This window comes from Peromyscus leucopus, chromosome 23 (genome assembly GCF_004664715.2).
Source record: "Peromyscus leucopus breed LL Stock chromosome 23, UCI_PerLeu_2.1, whole genome shotgun sequence".
In the NCBI taxonomy this organism is placed as follows: domain Eukaryota; kingdom Metazoa; phylum Chordata; class Mammalia; order Rodentia; family Cricetidae; genus Peromyscus; species Peromyscus leucopus.
The window spans coordinates 34,365,177-34,385,155 of record NC_051082.1 but is presented as its reverse complement, the minus strand read 5'-3'; the positions used below and the strand labels follow the sequence as shown (position 1 = coordinate 34,385,155).

General features: G+C 46.5%; 1 protein-coding gene across 1 annotated transcript in view; it reads right to left on the bottom strand.

The window, feature by feature from the left end:
• Fry (FRY microtubule binding protein) overlaps window positions 1–18,867 on the bottom strand; it is a 254,501-nt gene extending 235,634 nt beyond the window's left edge. Inside the window, 1 exon segment of the mRNA XM_028878084.2 lies at window positions 17,646–18,867. Coding sequence (XP_028733917.1) covers window positions 17,646–17,715 — 70 coding nt within the window. The 5' untranslated portion in view covers window positions 17,716–18,867.
• Window positions 18,868–19,979: the final 1,112 nt, after the last annotated feature.

The window sequence follows — 19,979 nt, the reverse complement described above, 5'->3', positions numbered from 1 at the left end:
ATTACTTGCTAATACTATAGCTCTTTTATCTGTGTGGATAAGTATGGATTTTCTAATAAAATGTCTTTAAGTGACATTAGTTCATTGTAAACAATAATGTACTTTGTAGTCCATACAAGCAGAGAAGTAAAATATTCAGAAAATATGAAAAAAAGAAGAAGAAGAAGAGAGAGAGAGATTCTGTTTTAGACCTCTTCAGATGGCTAAGTTTCTGAAGGTCTAGAACATCTCACCCTCAAAACATCCGCTATGGAAGGGTGAGTTTCAGACTCTATATTTTCTTGCTAACAGGCCAGGAACTCATTGGGAACTTAGTATTAATCCCTGAGAATAAGTACTGATTCAGTAGCTGAATAACAGTTACCATTCAGCAGTTACAACAGAGTACACAGAACACTCCATAAACACTAACTCATTTAATGATTATGACTTGTTTTATAGCTATACTTTATAATCATATCATACATTTATAATTATACGTAGACATATATCACATGCTTACAAATATATAACACGCTCATTATTTAGACTTTAATATTATATTAGGTTTTGGGTTTGTTTTTTTTTTTTTTTTGAGACAGGGTTTCTCTCATGTAGCTTTGGAGCCTTCCTGGAACTCATTCTGTAGCTCAGGCTGGCCTCAATCTGCCTGCCTCTGTCTCCAGAGTGCTGGGATTAAAGGTGTGCGCCACCACTGCCCGGCTATATTAAGTTTTTAAAAAGATTTATTTTTATTTTATGCATGTGAGTATTTGCCTGTACATATGTATGTGTACAATGTGCATGCAGTGCCAACAGAGTCCAGAAGAGGACGTCTGATACCTGAAACTACAGGTACAGATAACTGTGAGCCACCCTGTAAGGACTGGGACTCGAACCCTGGTCCTCTGAAAGAACAGTCTGTAGTCTTAACTGATGAGCCATCTCTCCAGCCCCTTATATTAACTTTTACCAGAAACAGAACTTTCTCAGTGTCCCATGTGGCTAGGGCAAAGCACGTAATTCTAAGTGTTCCAAATCATGTAACAGAATACTTGTCTAGCCAAAAAATTAATCAAACAGGCCTAGTAAATTCTTTCCACATTTTATATTACAATAAAAATTAATGGATGTAGCTGGGAGTAAAGGGTTCATCTAGCATGTACAAAACCCTAGGTTTGGTTGAAAAGAATTGTGGAACAGCCAAAAGATCATAAAAATAGAAAGAATGACAGAAAAAAAAAAGGTAAAGCACATAGCTCCCCCTTCTAGGGAAATATACAAGATTCAGAAGCAGAAGTTGGGGCTCAGGACACAGTTGAGGCGAGCAGATTGACAGATCTACATGTACAAGGCCCTGAGTTGGTCCCCAGTGCTGAAAGGAAGAAGAACCAGGCCTCTGAGCAGTTTTCCCGTGTGCTAGACCTCTCCTCACACCAGAACACAATGCACAACCCCACTTGTATAATGGGCTTTTCTTGCTCTCGTCACGTGACTCCAGTGGCACCCCCCCCCCCCCCGCCCCCGCGGCAGGACTTGGTGAAGAGCATGAGGCTGCTCTGCTTTCAGCAAGGAAGACGAAAAGCAAATCCCCCAAACAGAGTGACACTCCTGGTGGACTCCTGGAGACATCAGCTCCCCGCTGACTGGGGGGGTGGGGGGGGACGGGACAGAGGCTCAGCCGCAAGGTCAGCCCCCTCAGCAGATCTAGACATGGCCAGATCTTTTGGCATCAATTTAAGGCTGTCCATAACGGACGTTCTTATCTTCTGGGCCTCGTGTGGGTCCATGGCAGAAACGCCAGGAAATCATGAAGCTGACTAGATCAGCTGTGTGGTTGCCGTTCGAGGTAAACACCGTCCAGTCACAGACTCAAATGGGAAGGGCCGACCAAGGAACAACATCAGCAGTTTATCAGTCTCGGGCCTGGGGAACATTTTCATTCTCCTGGCCCAAGGAGTGACAGTCTCTTAGTCATCCCCTAAAGCAAAAGCCTTGTCTGGCAGGACAATGTGATGAGTGAGCTCAGTGGGCCAGTTTGATGGCTGCTATTGTGTGCCTGAGGGGCATTTGAGTATTGTTGATTGTGTCCTTCATCAGTAGAGGACACACACTTCATGAACTATTCCATCTTCTGCCCAAGCTCATTTACTACTCAATTAGATAATTATATCTAGCTTTTTACTTTAATTACTCTGTCTCTCTCTGTCTGTCTATATCTATCTATCTGTCTGTCTATCATCTATCCATTCATCCATATCTATCTATCTATCTATCTATCTATCTATCTATCTATCTATCTATCTATCTATCTATCTACCTATCTATCTATCTACCTATCTATCCATTCATCCATATTTATCTATCATCTATCTATCTATCTATCTATCTATCTATCTATCATCTATCTATCTATCTATCATCTATTTATGTATTTGCATGCCCATGTTCACATGTGCATTTCATGGCTCATATATGGAGATCCCAGGACAACTTGTAGGAATTAGTTTTTTCTTTCCATTGTAGGTCCTTGGGATCGAACTCAGGTTGTCTGGTGGGATGGCTCCATGGTTTGACCCATGGAACCATCTTGTCATGATTTTTCTTGTGGGTGTGAAGATCATCTTATCAAAGAAAACAAGTTAGACACAGGAACACAAATATCATACTCCCTTTCATCTCTGCAATTAATACACGTTAATATCCATCATAGATATGATATGACACGACATGACATGATAGGAAGCAGAGAGAGGTCTACTTGGGAAGGGGGAGGGGACCAGTGGGAGAGGACAGGAAAGGGCAATGGGATGATTCTAGTTCCTCTTCTTTGTTTTGACAAAACATCAACCAAAACCGACTTGGGGAAGAAAGGGATTTTTCAGCTTGTGCTTCCGAGTTAAACTCCATGGCTGAGGGAACTCAGGTGGGACCCTGAGGTGGGAACGGAAGCAGAGACCATGGGGGATGCTGTTGCTGGCTCACTCTCCATCACTTGCTCAACCTCCTTACACAGCCCGGGACCACCTACCTGCCCAGGGATGGCACCGCCCACACTCGGCTGGGCCCTCCTACATCAACCATCAACCAGGAAAATGCCCACAAGCCAATCTGACGGAGGCAGTTCTTCAGCTGAGGCTCTCTCTTGGGGATGTCTAGGATTGTGCAAAGCTGACAAAAACTGACCAATACAGGGGATGAATACGCCCAAGCACATAATCAAAAATGTTTTTATTAAACCCATTATGCTGCACAATCAATACAATCTAATTAAAATTAAGAAATAAAAGAGACAAGTTTGTAGTAGGAATCTTAATAGTTCTTATTAATAAAATCAAAACTGAGGCGAGTTATTGGGGTCCATGCTGGTAGATCAGAGAGACAGAACAAGCCACAGCTATCTCACCTCGCCGGATCCTCAGCTGGTCCTGTTTCCTCCGACTGGAAGCTTCTGTGTCCTCATCCCAATGGCTCTCAGCTGAACTGCTGCTCAAAAGCCTGAATGCTTAACCAGCCACATGCTTAACCAGCCAAATGCTTAACCAGCCAAATTCTTCTAGTTTCTGGTCCTCACGCCTTATATATCTTTTTTCTTTCTACCACCACTCCCTGGGATTAAAGGCTCACTTCTTGGGATTAAAGGCGTGTGTCACCATGCTTGGCTATTTCCAGTGTGGCCTTGAACTCACAGAGATCCAGAGGGATTTCTATCTCTGGAATGCTAGGATTAAAGGTGTGAGTGCCACCATTTTCTAGCCTTTGTATCTAGTGGCTGTCTGTTCTCTGACCCCAGATAAATTTATTAGAGTACACAATATTTTGGGGAACACAATACCACCACACAAGTTTTTACTCTCAACCCGATGTGTGGTGTGATTACACACAGGTATGCATGTTCACACTGAGAACAGCCCCAGGGCCACCAAGCACACCATGAGGAAAGTAAACCCAGCCCCTCGGTGTGTGGCTACTAAAGACTCAGGAATCTCTTTAGAAAAGCAGCACGCTAATTGTAGAGGTGCTAAAATGGAAAGGGCACTCTGGGTAAGACCATGTTCACGTCCAATTTCTAGGCTTCATTTTTAGAGGAGATTCATTAAAAATCTGATTATCAGAAAGTACAGTTTGAAAAGTAAACTTATTATAACACAAACACACACACACACCAAACACCATATACCACACAAACACACACACACACACTACACACCACACACACATAATACACACACAACACACACCTACATATACACACATATATTCACACACCACACACACCACAGAGTAATTGGCCTCCTAATAGAGACTCACACTTATAACCAGTCAATTGCCTTCAATTCAGGTTCACAGGTCATCTAGTCACCCAGAACAACTTTCTCCCAATTTTGGTCATTGTAGCAAAGGTGCCGGTGTTAACAAATCAATGTTTCACACTTGCAGCAGTCAACTGCAACCCTTATGGTCTATTCAACATGGTTTATGAAATTGAGTGGTGACCATATGCCAGGCGAGAATCCATTAGCTACATGCCTGTGTATTTCAAAGGCTCTAGAATGCCAGCAATTTTCATAATCCTCACATTTCAAGTAGGGAAGAAAGAAAAGTGCATCTTCAGACCAAGAAGCCAAGACTGCTGCCATCTCACACCAATACAACTCTGTTCAGACTTCCTGAGTTAGACACATAGTCACTGTACTGTGTGTGTGTGTGTGTGTGTGTGTGTGTGTGTGTGTGTGTGTGAACAATAGAGTCTGGCAGGCTGTGCAGGGTGACAGTTTTTCTTTATTACAGAAAAGCAAGTCAGGCTAGGAAGCTGTGCGGGTCTGAGATTCCATCCCCTTTAAGTTCAATTCCCCCCACTGAACCTCCTTCAGCCCAGTGCTCACAGAGTAGCAGAAATAGCTGATAAACCCAATGTTTACACAAGCATCAGTTTTCAGTGGGAGTATTAAAACCACTTCATATTCATAAGCAAGAGACAAAGAAACAGGTTTGTTCTGTCTTCAGAAGGAAGAGAGAGGGAACAGCCAAGGTCTCACACACACACCACACACACATCACACACACTCCACACACATACATACACACATCACACACACTCCACACATATACACACATCACAAACAGATCACACACCACACACATACCACACACACACACACACACCTCACACACACACATACATACACACACCATACACATACCTCACACATACCACACACACTACACACATATCACACTACACACATACCATACTCACACACATACACACATACCTCACACATATCACACACACACACCACACCACACATCACACACACACACAGATACACATACAAACACACCTCATACACACACTCCACATACATACACACACCATACACATACCTCACACACACGACACAATACACACATACTACACACACCACACACATACCACACTCACACACATACACACATACTTCACACATATCACACACATACATACACACACACACACACACACACACACACACACACACAAAATAAAATTCAAGAATTTACTCAGAAGTGGAAGCATTTGATTGATTTGCCTCTTAACTAGCAAACCATTTTATTGATGACCAAGTCCCACCTACATAAATACAAGGTTCAGATGGAATTTTACTAAAGCGTCTCCCTAGTTAATCTAATACCCTACGCTTTCCCCGGCTGCCAAAATACATATTTACTTGTTTACAAAACTACGCTTGAAGAGGTCAGGCTAGTGTGTCTGATGTCTGGGCACAAAGTGTCGGATGGGGATTTGAGTATACATTTCCATAGTCTTGCTCTCGTGGCACTGGCTGAGAAAACTCTGGGCTTTCAAAGCTGTGCTGAACTACTGTGCACTTTGATTAAGAATGGCAGAAATGGTCTGAGTTGTATATCAAATTACGGTTGATAAACAGCACCCTGTGTAGCTCTGAATGTCTTCCTGAAAAAGATTTCAACTCCCTTAAATTGACATGACAACAAACTCTTAACGGTGGCATGAAAAGCATTCGCCCGAACGGTATGGCTTTGGCTTAAACTTCCATCTGCGGCTTATCAAATGACGGCGCAGTAGGAAGGAATTAAGTCAAATCAGACTCATTACAGAGGCGATGCGCTGGTAGAATATAAACTTTCCCTGCTTAGCATCTGGAGTTTTGGGTGACTAACATTTTAAACGCCTGTGCTTGTGTGTTCAATGAGAGAGAGTGACTGGAAGATTATAGGTAAGTGGAGGGATCGTGAAAGTTAACTTATAGAAATATGTAATTTATTCTGTCTCTTGGTGGCTTGCGCATGCACACACATACACCTCTTTAATCCCCAAGACACACAGAAGAGGAACGGAGCCGCTCCAAATGAAGCATATATGCCTTTGAATTTGTCTCAGGGGCAAACATTTTCCTAAGCGCGGCAGCTGGCTGTGTGCACCCCGTGACCCCAGCTCCCCAGGAAGAGTCCGGTGCAAGGGACTCTAGGACCCGAGAGTGCAACATCAGCCTGGTGACAGCAAGCTTCAACCACCCTGTCTCAAAATGCCACCACCCACACAGACCAAGAAACAAAACACGCAGGTGGAACTTGGTGATTTCAGGAAGCAGAAGGCAGAGGCAGGAGGATCGCCACTAGTTTGAGGCCAGCACAGTCTGGGTAGTGAGTTTTGAGCCAGCCAGTGAGGGCTACATAGCAAGAGGCTGCCAAAACAGAGGAACAAACAGGGCGAAGGTGACTTCTTTTCCCAGTGTTCTAGTGTAAGGAATGCCGATCGAAATGTTTCCACATCTAATAAGATCTCGACAAATGTTCCTTTGGGGGTCTATTGCAAAGACCTCCTATTTCATCTCCTTTAGTCATCCTGCCAGGAGAAAGATTTCAAAATGTGCCGGGCAGTGGTGGCACACGCCTTTAATCCCAGCACTCGGGAGGCAGAGGCATGCGGATCTCTGTGAGTTCGAGGCCAGCCTGGGCTACCAAGTGAGTTCCAGGAAAAGGCGCAAAGCTACACAGAGAAACCCTGTCTCGAAAAAAACCAAAAAAAAAAAAAAAAAAAAAAAAAAAAAAAAAAAAAAAAGATTTCAAAATGTTCTTACAAAAAACCAGCCCTGTAAACACCAGGCTTCCTTCCAAATGTCCTCTGAAGTGGAGGGCGTGGAAGTACACAAAGCTAGCATCAACAGACCTATCAAACACATCCTCCAAAACGGTGTTCTCCAAGGCCTGCACTGCACACTGTCTCTGGGTCATGGGACATTTCTCCCCACTTCTGAAAGTCAAGGGGACTTTGGTACGAATATATCTAAATCCAGGTGTAGTGCATCTGTGATGTTGCCAGAATGGTGCAAGCCTTGTACACACTTGATGGTCAATAAAGAAGTGTTGAATAATGTTTGCCCTGCATGTCTCACACTATGAAAGAGCAAGACATATCCATGTAATACCCAAGGAAAACTCATGCTCGAATACAAAGTTTTGAGGTACAATCCAGTAAAGTAGGAAAAGATATTCCTATAGATGTTCCAATATAAAATACCAGAAAAGATGAATCCCATTGCTCTTCCAAGCCGGAGAGAGCTGGGGTAGACAGATGGCTCAGTGGTTAAGGGCACTGGTTAAGGGCTGCTCTCCCAGTGGACTCAGGTTCCATTCTTAGCATCCTCACGACAGCTCACAGTCATCTGTAACTCCAGGTCCAGGTGATCTGATGCCCCCTCTGGCTGCCTCAGGCACTGCATGCATAGGGTGTATATACATACATGCAGAGAAACACTCACACACAAAATAAAAGTAAGTAATTCTGAGATGGAGGGAGATACTCTCTTATCCATATAGCCTACCACTCCAGGATGAAGTAATATGCTTTAAATAAATAAATAGATTTAAATTGTGGAATGGGATCTGTGAAGTAAGAGGGAGCAGTAAGAGAAAATGAGGTTAGCCTGAGTACTGTCTTGCTCCACCAGTGCCACCCACGTTTCCAGGAGGTGGCTGTTTGCTATTTTGTGCTGGGGTAGAGTGCTCAGATTGGGTAGACACGTCACAGCAACACATTGTGAAAAATTATAGAAGTTTCAGAGTTCAGAAAAGAAAGCTAATAAATCCAGAAAACCTTAACACATTTTTTAAAAGTCAGATTTATATCTGAACTATCTTTTTGCTTTTGTTTTTCAAGACAGGGTTTCTCTGTGTAGCCCTGGCTGTCCTGGGATTCACTCTGTAGACCAGGCTGGCTTCAAACTCACAGAGATCCGCCTGCCTCTGCCTCTGCCTCCAGAGCATTGGGGTTAAAGGCGTGTGCCACCAGGGCCTGGCTCCTCTGAACTAGTTAAGTGACAGATACCAACTTACATTGCATTTAAAAAAAAGTATTAATCCAGTTTTTTTTATGTGTATGGGTGTTTTACCTACATATTTGCCTATGTATTACTTTCACGCCTGGAGCCCATGGAAGCCAGAAGAGGACATCAGATCCCCTGTAACTAGAGTGACAGATGGGTGTGAGTCACCAAGTGCTGCTGGGAATGGAACCCTGGTCCTCTGAAAGAGCAGCCAGTTCCTTAACCACGGAACCACCGCTCCAGCCCTACACCACATTTTTAAAGCCTTAGTCAAAGGTGAGAACTTAACTAAGAACATTATTTATTCACATAAATCTGCCCTGAAATGTTATAAAATGTATCTTCATGATGCCATAGGAAGATCTCCTCAGACGGAAATTGCACTTGGGAAGAATTAAATGTCATCAACTTCATCCAGTCACTGGAAAGAGGCTGGGCTGGTTTGGTCGTAGCCAACTCATCCAAACGGGCGAGGCAGCTATAGATGCTGACCAGACCACTGGGGGCTACACAAATGGAAAGCTTTGCACCAGTGAGGGCTGGGCAAAGGGACATGAACAGGTCAGGGGACAGCCCCTTCCAAAGCCACGGTCCCTCCTCACCAGCTCCAGCTCAGAGCTGAGTCCATCTCACACTGAATATTACAGAAGGCTGAAGAATGTCACTAATCCAACGACCAGGATGTTTGTAACCTTTCCACTCCTTAAACTGTACCCCAAAGCAGATGAATGAGTCACGGGTGTCCAAACGACTTGAGACAGAAGTCTTTTAGAGGGTACCCCCTGTCACTTGAAGCATCCCAGCCCTGAGACTTCCTCAAACATTCTAGACTGATTCCCCACTTGTAAAATTATTCAGGTCATGTCTCTTTAATGCCCCCCACTGTTTGCCTTTCAGACCAGAATTACAATCACAACCCCCCTTAAGATTTATTTAATTTGTATGAGTATTTTCCTTGAATGTATATCTGTGCATTATGTGGGCCCAGTGCCCTGGAGACCAGAAGAAAATTGGGACATTCTTCCTCATGTCAATACTACTGTCAATTAGGAGTCTGCCACTGGCTTCTAAAAAGAAATACAGTCCCCCTCAGAAAACCTCAGGAATGGAGACAAACGACCATTTTAAAAGAAGCTAAAGCATGCATACATTTTTATTTAATTCGTTTAATTTAACTGGAGCTCTAATTTTACATATCTATCCATCCATCTATCTATCATCTATCATCTATCTATCTATCTATCTATCTATCTATCTATCTATCTATCTATCTATCTATCTATCTACATATCTATCTAGCAATCTATCTATCTACATATCTATCTATCTATCTATCTATCTATCTATTATCTATCTATCTATCAATCATCTATCTATCTACAAACATATCAGTATCAATGCTGGAGCTCAAATCCAGCGTCTCCCTAATGCCAGAGAAGGACTACACTACCAAGCTACAGTCCCAGCTGCAAAGCTGGCTAAGTATTTGCATACACTTCTCAGAGTAGGAATGAATCAACATAAAAGAAGTAATCTGGTCTGGTGGTGGCGCACACCTTTAATCTCAACACTCAGGAGACAGAGGCAGGCAGATCTCTGAGTTCGAGGCCAGCCCGGTCTCCAGAGTGAGTTTTGGGACAGTCAAGGCTACCCAGAGAAACCCTGCCTTGAAAACCCAAAATAAGTAGATAAGTAAATGAAGTAATCTTATTACATGTGTGCATATGTTTGGTGCAAAGGTGGGGTGGGGGTAGATCGCTCTGTAGTTTTGAAAAACAAATGGAGAACACTTGCAGAATTTAGTTTAGGGCTTTCAAAGAGACCTATCCTAAAGAGAAGTTCTTCTGCGGCAACAAAACAGGTGTGTGTGTGTGTGTGTGTGTGTGTGTGTGTGTGTGTGTGTGTGTGAAAGAGAGAGAGGGAGGGGTTGATTGTACACACTTAAGCACGAAGGGAGGGAGGGAGGGAGGGAGGGAGGGAGGGAGGGAGGGTGTGCCAGAGGCTAAGAGCTGGCAGAGGTATTAGCCAATAAAAATTTAAATACCTATAAAACACCAGGTTCCCAACAGTGCTCTTGCTCCTATGGTCCTTTTGGCAAGTATAAAAACAATGCGGGGGCCGGAGGGATGGCTCAGTGGTTAGGAGCGCTGGCGGCTCTTCCAGAGGACCCGGGTTCAATTCCCAACACCCACATGGTGGTTCCACAGTCTTCCTGAACTCCAGCCCCAGGGGATTCAACACCCTCTTCTGGCTTCCACAGGCACCAGGCACACACATATATGCAGGCAAAACACTCACACAAAAATAAAAATACTCTAAAACACACAAACGAATAAATAAAACAATGCAATCAGTGTTGGGGAAGGGGTGGATGGCACCTAATCAAGTTTCAATCCTCCCCCCCTCCCCCCGTTTGTAAAATGTGGATAATATTTAGCCCACAGCGCTATGGGAAAGAACAGAGAAGCAACATCTGGGCCCTTTTGCCAAAGGTAGTCTCAGATGACAGCGTCCTTGCATCATTATTAACTTGCACTCTCCGAAGTGTCCCAGTTTGGGATGAATAATTATGTGACTGCCCTATATAAGCCACTGAGCGTAGTGTTCCCCACAGAATGGCAGTGTTTAGTACACGGGACTGCTCGGGCAGGGTCCGCCTGGATTTGAATGAATCGTGCATTTCAATTCAAAACAAATGACAATCGCTAGTGTATACTTAGCTGAGGGTTTGGGCACCTGATGTATAAGGTGAGGATGTGACCTCTTCAAGGTATGGCCGAGGGGAAGGTTTTTATTGTAAGTATGAGGAAAAGCTCTCTGCCAGATGGAAGGGTCCAGAGCAGAGAGACAAAGGCGTAGACTGAACATGGTCAGCAGACTGGACCAGGCCAAGAGAAGTGGGGGGCAGGAGTGGACAAGAAAGGAAAGAGGGGGCCAAGAGACCGTATGGCTGAACTAGCAGGCTTGTAAGGGGGTACGGAAGCCTATGGGCTGGAGAAATTTAGGGAGAGGCTGGTTTAGAAGAGCCGGGATGCCAGCATGGATTCTGTAACGGGAACCTGTGATACCGAGGGATCCAGGATGCCAGCATGGACTCTGTAACGGGAACCTGTGATACCGAGGGAGCCGGGATGCCAGCATGGACTCTGTAACGGGAACCTGTGATACCGAGGGATCCAGGAGGCCAGCATGGACTCTGTAACGGGTACCTGTGATACCGAGGGAGCCGGGATGCCAGCATGGACTCTGTAACGGGAACCTGTGATACCGAGGGATCCAGGAGGCCAGCATGGACTCTGTAACGGGAACCTGTGATACCGAGAGAGCCGGGATGCCAGCATGGATTCTGTAATGGGTACCTGTGATACCGAGAGAGCCGGGATGCCAGCATGGACTCTGTAACGGGTACCTGTGATACCGAGGGATCCAGGATGCCAGCATGGATTCTGTAATGGGTACCTGTGATCCTGAGGGAGCCAGGATGCTAGAATGGACTCTGTAATGGGTACCTGTGATCCTGAGGGAGCCAGGATGCTAGAATGGACTCTGTAACGGGTACCTGTGATCCTGAGGGAGCCAGGATGCTAGAATGGACTCTGTAATGGGTACCTGTGATCCTGAGGGATCCAGGATGCCAGCATGGACTCTGTAACGGGAACCTGTGATACTGAGGGAGCCGGGATGCCAGCATGGATTCTGTAAAGGGAACCTGTGATACTGAGGGAGCCAGGAGGTCAGCATGGATTCTGTAATGGGTACCTGTGATACTGAGGGAGCCGGGATGCCAGCATGGATTCTGTAAAGGGAACCTGTGATACTGAGGGAGCCAGGAGGTCAGCATGGATTCTGTAATGGGTACCTGTGATACCGAGGGATCCAGGATGCCAGCATGGACTCTGTAACGGGTACCTGTGATCCTGAGGGAGCCAGGAGGCCAGCATGGACTCTGTAATGGGTACCTGTGATCCTGAGGGATCTAGGATGCCAGCATGGACTCTGTAACGGGAACCTGTGATATCGAGGGATCCAGGAGGCCAGCATGGACTCTGTAATGGGTACCTGTGATCCTGAGGGATCCAGGATGCCAGCATGGACTCTGTAACGGGAACCTGTGATACCGAGGGATCCAGGAGGCCAGCATGGACTCTGTAACGGGTACCTGTGATACCGAGGGAGCCGGGATGCCAGCATGGATTCTGTAAAGGGAACCTGTGATACTGAGGGAGCCAAGAGGTCAGCATGGACTCTGTAACGGGTACCTGTGATACCGAGGGAGCCAGGAGGTCAGCATGGACTCTATAATAGGAACCTGTGATACCGAGAGAGCCGGGATGCCAGCATGGACTCTGTAACGGGTACCTGTGATACCGAGGGAGCCGGGATGCCAGCATGGATTCTGTAAAGGGAACCTGTGATCCTGAGGGAGCCAGGAGGCCAGCATGGACTCTGTAACGGGTACCTGTGATACCGAGGGAGCCAGGAGGTCAGCATGGACTCTATAATAGGAACCTGTGATACCGAGAGAGCCGGGATGCCAGCATGGACTCTGTAACGGGTACCTGTGACCCTGAGGGAGCCAGGAGGCCAGCATGGACTCTGTAACGGGAACCTGTGATACCGAGGGAGCTCAGAGACCAGGATGTGCTTTGGTGTGCCAACAGGCAGCACAGATAACCATCTGTCCCAAGTTTCCTTTGGACCTGCCAACTACCACCTCCAATTTGTCTCAACGACAAACCCAGCAATAGACTTCTTTCTGCCTAGAAGACATGGATGCTGGTGTGGGGTATTGTTTCTCATGAGGCTATAAATTGCTTCAGCAGAAGTGACCCAGCGACCTCTGAGGGGATGCCATCATCACACAGCTGTCTGTGAGCTACAGGGACGCAGCAGCCTCTCCCCAGCTGAATGCAGATAATAATGCTTGGTCACTCCTCCACTGCAAGGACCGAATGGTGGGGTGTAGCTCAGTGGTAGAGCACATGCTCAGCTTGCATGAGACCCTGAATTCCAACCCGGCACCAGCACCGGCATCAGTATACACACACACACACACACACACACACACACACACACACACACACACACACCAAATGTGTCTGTATTTGAATTGTACCTATTGATAGGTTCAGGCAACTCTATTAATAGTAATTTTCTACATCTTTAAGCCGATTTTATAAAAGGTCTTTCTCATAGCGCCCCGGAGGTTCACTTGCCATACGCCTAGGCATCACAGCCAGTTCATAGTTGCCTGGGATTTCCTTGGCCTGACAACCAGCATCATCAAGGCCCATTTCTGTGCTGAACGGATTATTCTCCCTCCCTCCCTCCCTCCCTCCCTCCCTCCCTCCCTCCCTCCTCTCTCTCTCTCTCTCTCTCTCCATTCTTTCTTTTAGAATGGGTCTCACACAGATGAAGATAACCTTGACCTCTCTGCCTCTGAAGTGATGGGATCACGAGCGTGAGTCACCACACTTATCAAGTATTTATTAACTCCCTACAACTTGGAAGAACCCTGAAGCTGGTTCTGCTCGTACGTGCAAGCTTCCTTAGAAAAACAGTAGCCAACGCCGGCGAACACCAACCTCTATGCAAAGAGGTCGTTCAGTTCTTCCAGAGCAGTTCACCACATGGGGGGAGCCTAAGGACCTGACAGAGTTAATGAACATAGAGCTGTAGTCCTCGGTGGGTGGCAGGACTGGCTGAGTACCACAGGGAGGGTGTGTACTCTGGAAAGAGCCAGGTGATTCTGAATGTCCTTCACTCATCTCATTGGGCCAGTGTTCCCTGGGAGTCATGAGCTGCTTAGCAGCACAAGGGAGCCATTTAGACTTTTCAGACGACGCTGAAGCCCACACACTCAGTCTCTCTGTGCAAACTCTCCTACCCTGCGACGCAGCGGAAAGCGAACCATTTCAAACTTCTTCTGGAGCTGTCCTAAAGGCCAAAGCAACTTCCCGCCACCGAGACACTCCCAAGCCAACTCCACATGGCTAGAGGGCACACAGTTAAAAAAGAAGCAGGAGCATTTGGTAGTCGTTGAGACAGAGAGAGGGATAAAGTTTGAAAGTAAATCCTAACTGTCATCTCTCCATAGAGTTTCCTTGCCCAGGGGTGAAGTAAGTGTTGAGTATTCATCAAATAATCCACGGAGGATGCCAAGGAGATGGGAAGGAAACTATCTAAGCCACGTTTTAAGTAGGTTCAGGACATAGATGAGCATCAGAATACATCTGGATTATTTTAGCATTTATCAAACATGGTGTGTTAGATGTCCATCCCCCCCCCCCCCCCCGTGCTCCATGTTGAACAGCCCATGCCTATGAGGCACCCATCACTTTGGCTTCCTTCTTGCAGATGAGGAAGCAGAGGCAGTGGCTAATCCGAGGCCACACAAGCACAGGACTTAGAAGATTGGCAGCCAAAGCCCCTCTGGCTCTGTCATTTGTGGTGTGAGCCTGCCAGATTATGGGGTGGAGATGTGAACAGCCGGGGATGTGGGAACACGTTACTGAACCGCAGAAGACAGAGAGGCAGAGAAGAAGGGAGAAGACAGATGATGGGCACAGAGGGAAGATACTGCCCAGAGGAAGATGGGCAGCCGAGTCTGACATCAGAAGACCAATGAATAGTCCCAGTGTGTCCGAGAAGCCCATGGGTGGCTTTGGCCATGGACACCCAGGGGCATAGATACAAGTACAGGGAACAAGAGAGTTGTGCAAGCAGGTTAAGAAAAAGCCATCGGTGAGGTCTGCATAAGGACATCTGGACATCAGACCACTCTAAGCCCCAGCTTCATTAAACCAAAGGGCAGCCTGACGGGTGGGTGGACTGTGTTAGCCAAGGAAGAAGAAAGCGTCGCAGCCACCAGGTAGAAACCAATTCATCTCGCCAGGCAGCGACCAGTGTGCTTAATTGGCTTCTTAATTCTTCTGATGAGACAAAGATATATACAAAATGACATTTCGCCCCACAACGTGCCCTCTCTCTATCAAACGGAAACCTTAACCTGTAAATGCTTATGACGTCATCCTTCCCTCTACTACTGCCCGGGAAGGCAGTCAGCTGCAGCTACAGAGTGTGTTCCATTGCTTTTTAATTGCTGCACTTGTGTAAATAAGCACCACCGCATCATTAGGGGGCTGGTCCTCCGTTCAGGTATGTGGGCGGGCATCTTTCCCTTGCCAACCTGGGAAGCCAGGCATGCGCAAGCACGCGGTGAGCTGCTTGCCCTGGATGCAGCCTTTCAGCCAAGGCTGCGCTCACAGGCGAAGAAGCCCTGGGGCTTCTGTTTCTCCACTCTGTCTTTTGTACAGGCAAATTCCTCTCTCTCTCTCTCTCTCTCTCTCTCTCTCTCTCTCTTTCTCTGCTACTGGACACATGTAAAACTTAGAGATGGTAACTATGCCAGGCTGTACACAGGTAAATGTTGTGACAAGCTCCAGGGGGGGAGAAAGCAGTGAGCATATTTCCCTTTCCTCTTTTAAGAAAGGGGTATAAACCATCCAGAACCTCCCGACTCCCAAGAACATTACCAACTTCATTGTCCTGAAATGAAGGAATCAGGACACGTGGTCGGGGCCGTCTCTTTCACACACCCCACAGCCTGGCAAGTGTTAAGGAACTCAGCAAACCTTTGCTGAATAAACCGGGAGACACTGAAATCGAGTCACAGATACTCTACAAGTTGAGATGAACAATAATTCTGAACCATTTCCTGGTGTGGGGATTCAGGGAAAAATAGGGAGATGAAGCAATTATCTATTCTGTCTAGAGTCATTTGAAGACAGACAAGAGGGTTTGAAAGAAATCCCATCAGGTGCTACCACAGCATCATTTTCCATCAAGGCATGACAAAAACTCAAAAGGAAACAGGCTTTGGAATAACCAAATGGAGTTTAAAATCCACAGATTGATATCAAACTTATGAGTTATTTTTGTTTGTTTGCTTTTGCTTTGTTTTATCCATCGAGACAAACTGCTCTCTACAGTGTCCAGTCCGTCAAATTCTTTTCACTAATCAAAGGGTAGACAGACAAAGGAAGATTCATCTGTGAGTGTGGGGGATACAGAAAATGAACCCAAGTTAAATGATTTATGGCTTCCACAACACAGCAGTATTGCTCCCGAATGGCCTCCCACTTGTACAGAAATACTCCAGACAAGCCCCTGGTGCACAGTGGGTCTCCGTGACCCAGGGAAAATGGCTTCTGGGGATGTCATTCCGAGATGCACCCCCCAAATACCCTCAAGCAGTATTTCACTCTTCTCCAAACGGTCCAGCCCAAGTTCCCCTGCCGAGGTTTGTTTACATAAAAACAATTTTTGGCTACAGAGAGACATTCGTCACCTCTCAAGAGTCCAGGCAGATTAATTAAAATATACCTAATAAAATATGGAAAATAATTTTTAGGAAAAAAATTTAATTTGAAACAGTGAAACATCAGCAAGACCCAGCAGTCTTTTTGTATAAAATAAGTCCAAAAGCTGGTGCTGGGACAGGCTTTGCTTTTAAACTGTGCAGAAACACACAAGATACTCCAGAGCAGCCAGAGGCCTCGCTCTGATTTTGACCCAGACCCAGGAGGCTGTCTTTTTGAAAGAGTGAATTGATTAAAAAAAAAAAAAATTATATAGGTCAGAAACGCAACTTCAGAACCATGATATTCTTACAGTCTAAGGAACCATTTGGGTCAGAACTGTACTTGTTTACATTTCAGAGAAGCGTGTTTGGACTAGAGCAATTGGGATCTCCAGAAATGCTAGCAGTAGATAGCATTCTGAACACCGTCCACGGGGACCAGGGAACGATCAAAAGGATCTGCAGATGAGTCTATGCCTGGCAAAGATGAACCTTAGGTTTTGGACTCCGAAGTAGTTGTCTCTCTTCAGACAATACCCTAATAAAACAATTCTAAAGTACTCACCACCCTGCCACACCCCTTCGATGAAACTGCACTTCACAAAATATTTAGATAAAGCCTGAACAAACCAAATAAACACCAGGCAGGCAGTGTAGCCTGGAATGCCGAACCTGCCCTCCCTGGAGTCTGGAAATTTTAAGCAAGCAAAATCTACTATAATTCTACTGCAGCCTTCGAAGTTGACCAAGGCTAGTTCAGACTCTGACGTTTTGATTTCCACAACAGATGGAAGGAGAGAGAGAGAGAGAGAGAGAGAGAGAGAGAGAGAGAGAGAGAGAGAGAGAGAGAAACTTCCTCAGCTCACAAACATATGTGTCCGCTTGAGATCTGATTTCTTCAACCTTGGCAGCACCCAGAAAACAAAACAACAAAAAGCTTATTTTCTATTACTCACCGTTACTCCAGGATTTCAGTAAATATTTGATACTGATTTCAAAGAAGCCGGAATCCTGCTGGCTGGCCATGTCTGCCGCATACAAAGAGGACTGGAAGCTGCTGTTGGAGGAGCAGGTACCGGGCGTGGAGATGTGCCTGTCACAGGTTAGTGATGTAAGCGAGGGTCAGAAGCAAAGAGGCACGCTCCTCATTTAAAGGACACCGGGAGAGGGATGCTCAGCCTCTCCTCCTCTTCCTCCTCCTCCTCTGAGGGCCAGGACTGGCTTCTTATTTGCTGGGTGCCGATCTCCCTTGCAAGCCTTCGGAGGCAGAGGCCTCGGCGGCTTTCATTTCAGAGCTGACATAAGTGGCAATGCCTGCGGCCCCGCCTGCCTCCGGCCGCCCACATGCTCCGCCACAGCCAGGTACGGCAGCAAGGCGTCCCCACCTGCACCGGGAGCTGCCGAGCCTGCCGGGGCGGGCAGGCCGTCTGGGCCTCCTGGCTGCCCACCCTGCAGCCCCCTGCCGAGGGATGGGCTGAAGCCCCGCCCCCAGCCCCTGCCTTTCCCAACCTGAGCACCCACCCAGCCTCCACCTCGCAGCCCCAGCCCCAGGGACGGGGGACGAGAAATTGGCCAGCTGCCTGGGGGCTGGCTGGCTTCTCAGGGCAGAAAGGTTGGCAGGCGGCGGCCCGGGTGTGCTCGGGCTGCGATTTCCCCCCAGTGTCTGTCCCCGAAGACACTCAACTGCGGCACTCTGCGGTAAGCCAGCTGCACCCTTGCATTTGGATGCAGCAGCGTTTGGGGAGGGGTGTGTGTGTGTGTGTGGGGGGGGGGTGATCCGTCAGCCTCGCTGCAACCGAGAAGCCAGACGTCTGCTTGGCCTTTCCTCTCCGCTCTGTGATGAGCAGACGGGAATCTGCATTTTGGGCAATGCAGGCTTTTTTGAGGGGTACCGGAGCTCCAACGCGTGCCCCGGAAGGGAAGGCACACCAGCTTAATCGGCTTGTCTGTGGAACGCCCGGATTCCACCATGGACCGGGTTCTTCATGCCGTCATTTCTAAGACTCACACAGCCCAATACACCTAATTTCATAAGCAGGGGGAAGCTAGGACGCAAAGGCATCAGGATCCTGCCTTCTCCTTCATGAATCCTCGCTATCGTGTCCCGATTCCAGTCAGCTTTGTTTCACGTTATTATTACGCTCGGTGGGAGGATTAAATAAGAGTATTGTATTTTAATAATGACTGGTTAGGCTCCATCAGGGTGACGTTCGACCGTCATCTCTTAAGGCACTGGGTCCTCCTCTCCCTAGTATATTTATGATTGAGAGTTTCCAATAGAATGACTATGTAATAATTATTTAAGCCCCTACACACACACACACACACACACACACACACACACACACACACAAATGTGCAAACTCCACCCCACAACCCAACACGACCAGACTTCCTGGTTTATTAACTCATTTGAGAAATGAAAGGAAAGGTGACAATATAATTTTTAGATTTTAGGCAAAGAACTTCCAAAAATCAAACTAAATGGCACTTCTAGAAATGCCCTGGTTTATCAGAACATTTGCAAACCATCCACATTATGGGGAGGCGGGCACTTAATCACTCTCAAACCCAACTCAGCTGGCAGGGTTTTAGCCTCCCGAAGTCAGTCATCAGGCCCGAGGTCCGGCTAATTCATATGCATACTTTAGGGATGAGCTCATTTTCTTTTATCAGCTTCAGAGACCGTATGGGATCTATGTAAAACAGGATGGGAAGGTTTTCCTTCAAAAATATCCATTAATGACTGGGTTGGCACTTTCCCCATGTTACAAGTCAGGGAATGAACAGGCCACAGGGGTACTGAGGAAATGCTACACTGAACCTCACCAGGTCCCCGTTCCCACCTGGTACCAGCTCTCCAGCACTGTAGCCTGAGGAAAATGATTAACTTTGCCAACCCTGAGTTCCTCGTCGACATGGCGGGCATAAACAGTGCACCCACTTCCTGTGGATGCGGGAAAGAGTAAATGACCTTATGAGAAAAGGTCAACCCAGTCTCCCGCACATGGCACACTGTCACATTTTAGTACTTACTGAACTAACTTATCATTTTACTCATTGCTTTTATTATACTGAACTCACTTTTTCTGAGGTAAAACCATTTCTGTGAATTAGAGGCAATGTTGTTTTTGAACACCAATCATAGTTATGGAGGAACAGCAGGCTGGGGTCATTGTAACAAGCAAACATGCTCCTGTATATTGCCGCTCTAAATGTTTGTTTGTTTTGAGACAGGGTCTCTCTACATCTCCCTGGCTGTCGTGGAACTCATGATGTACACCAGGCTG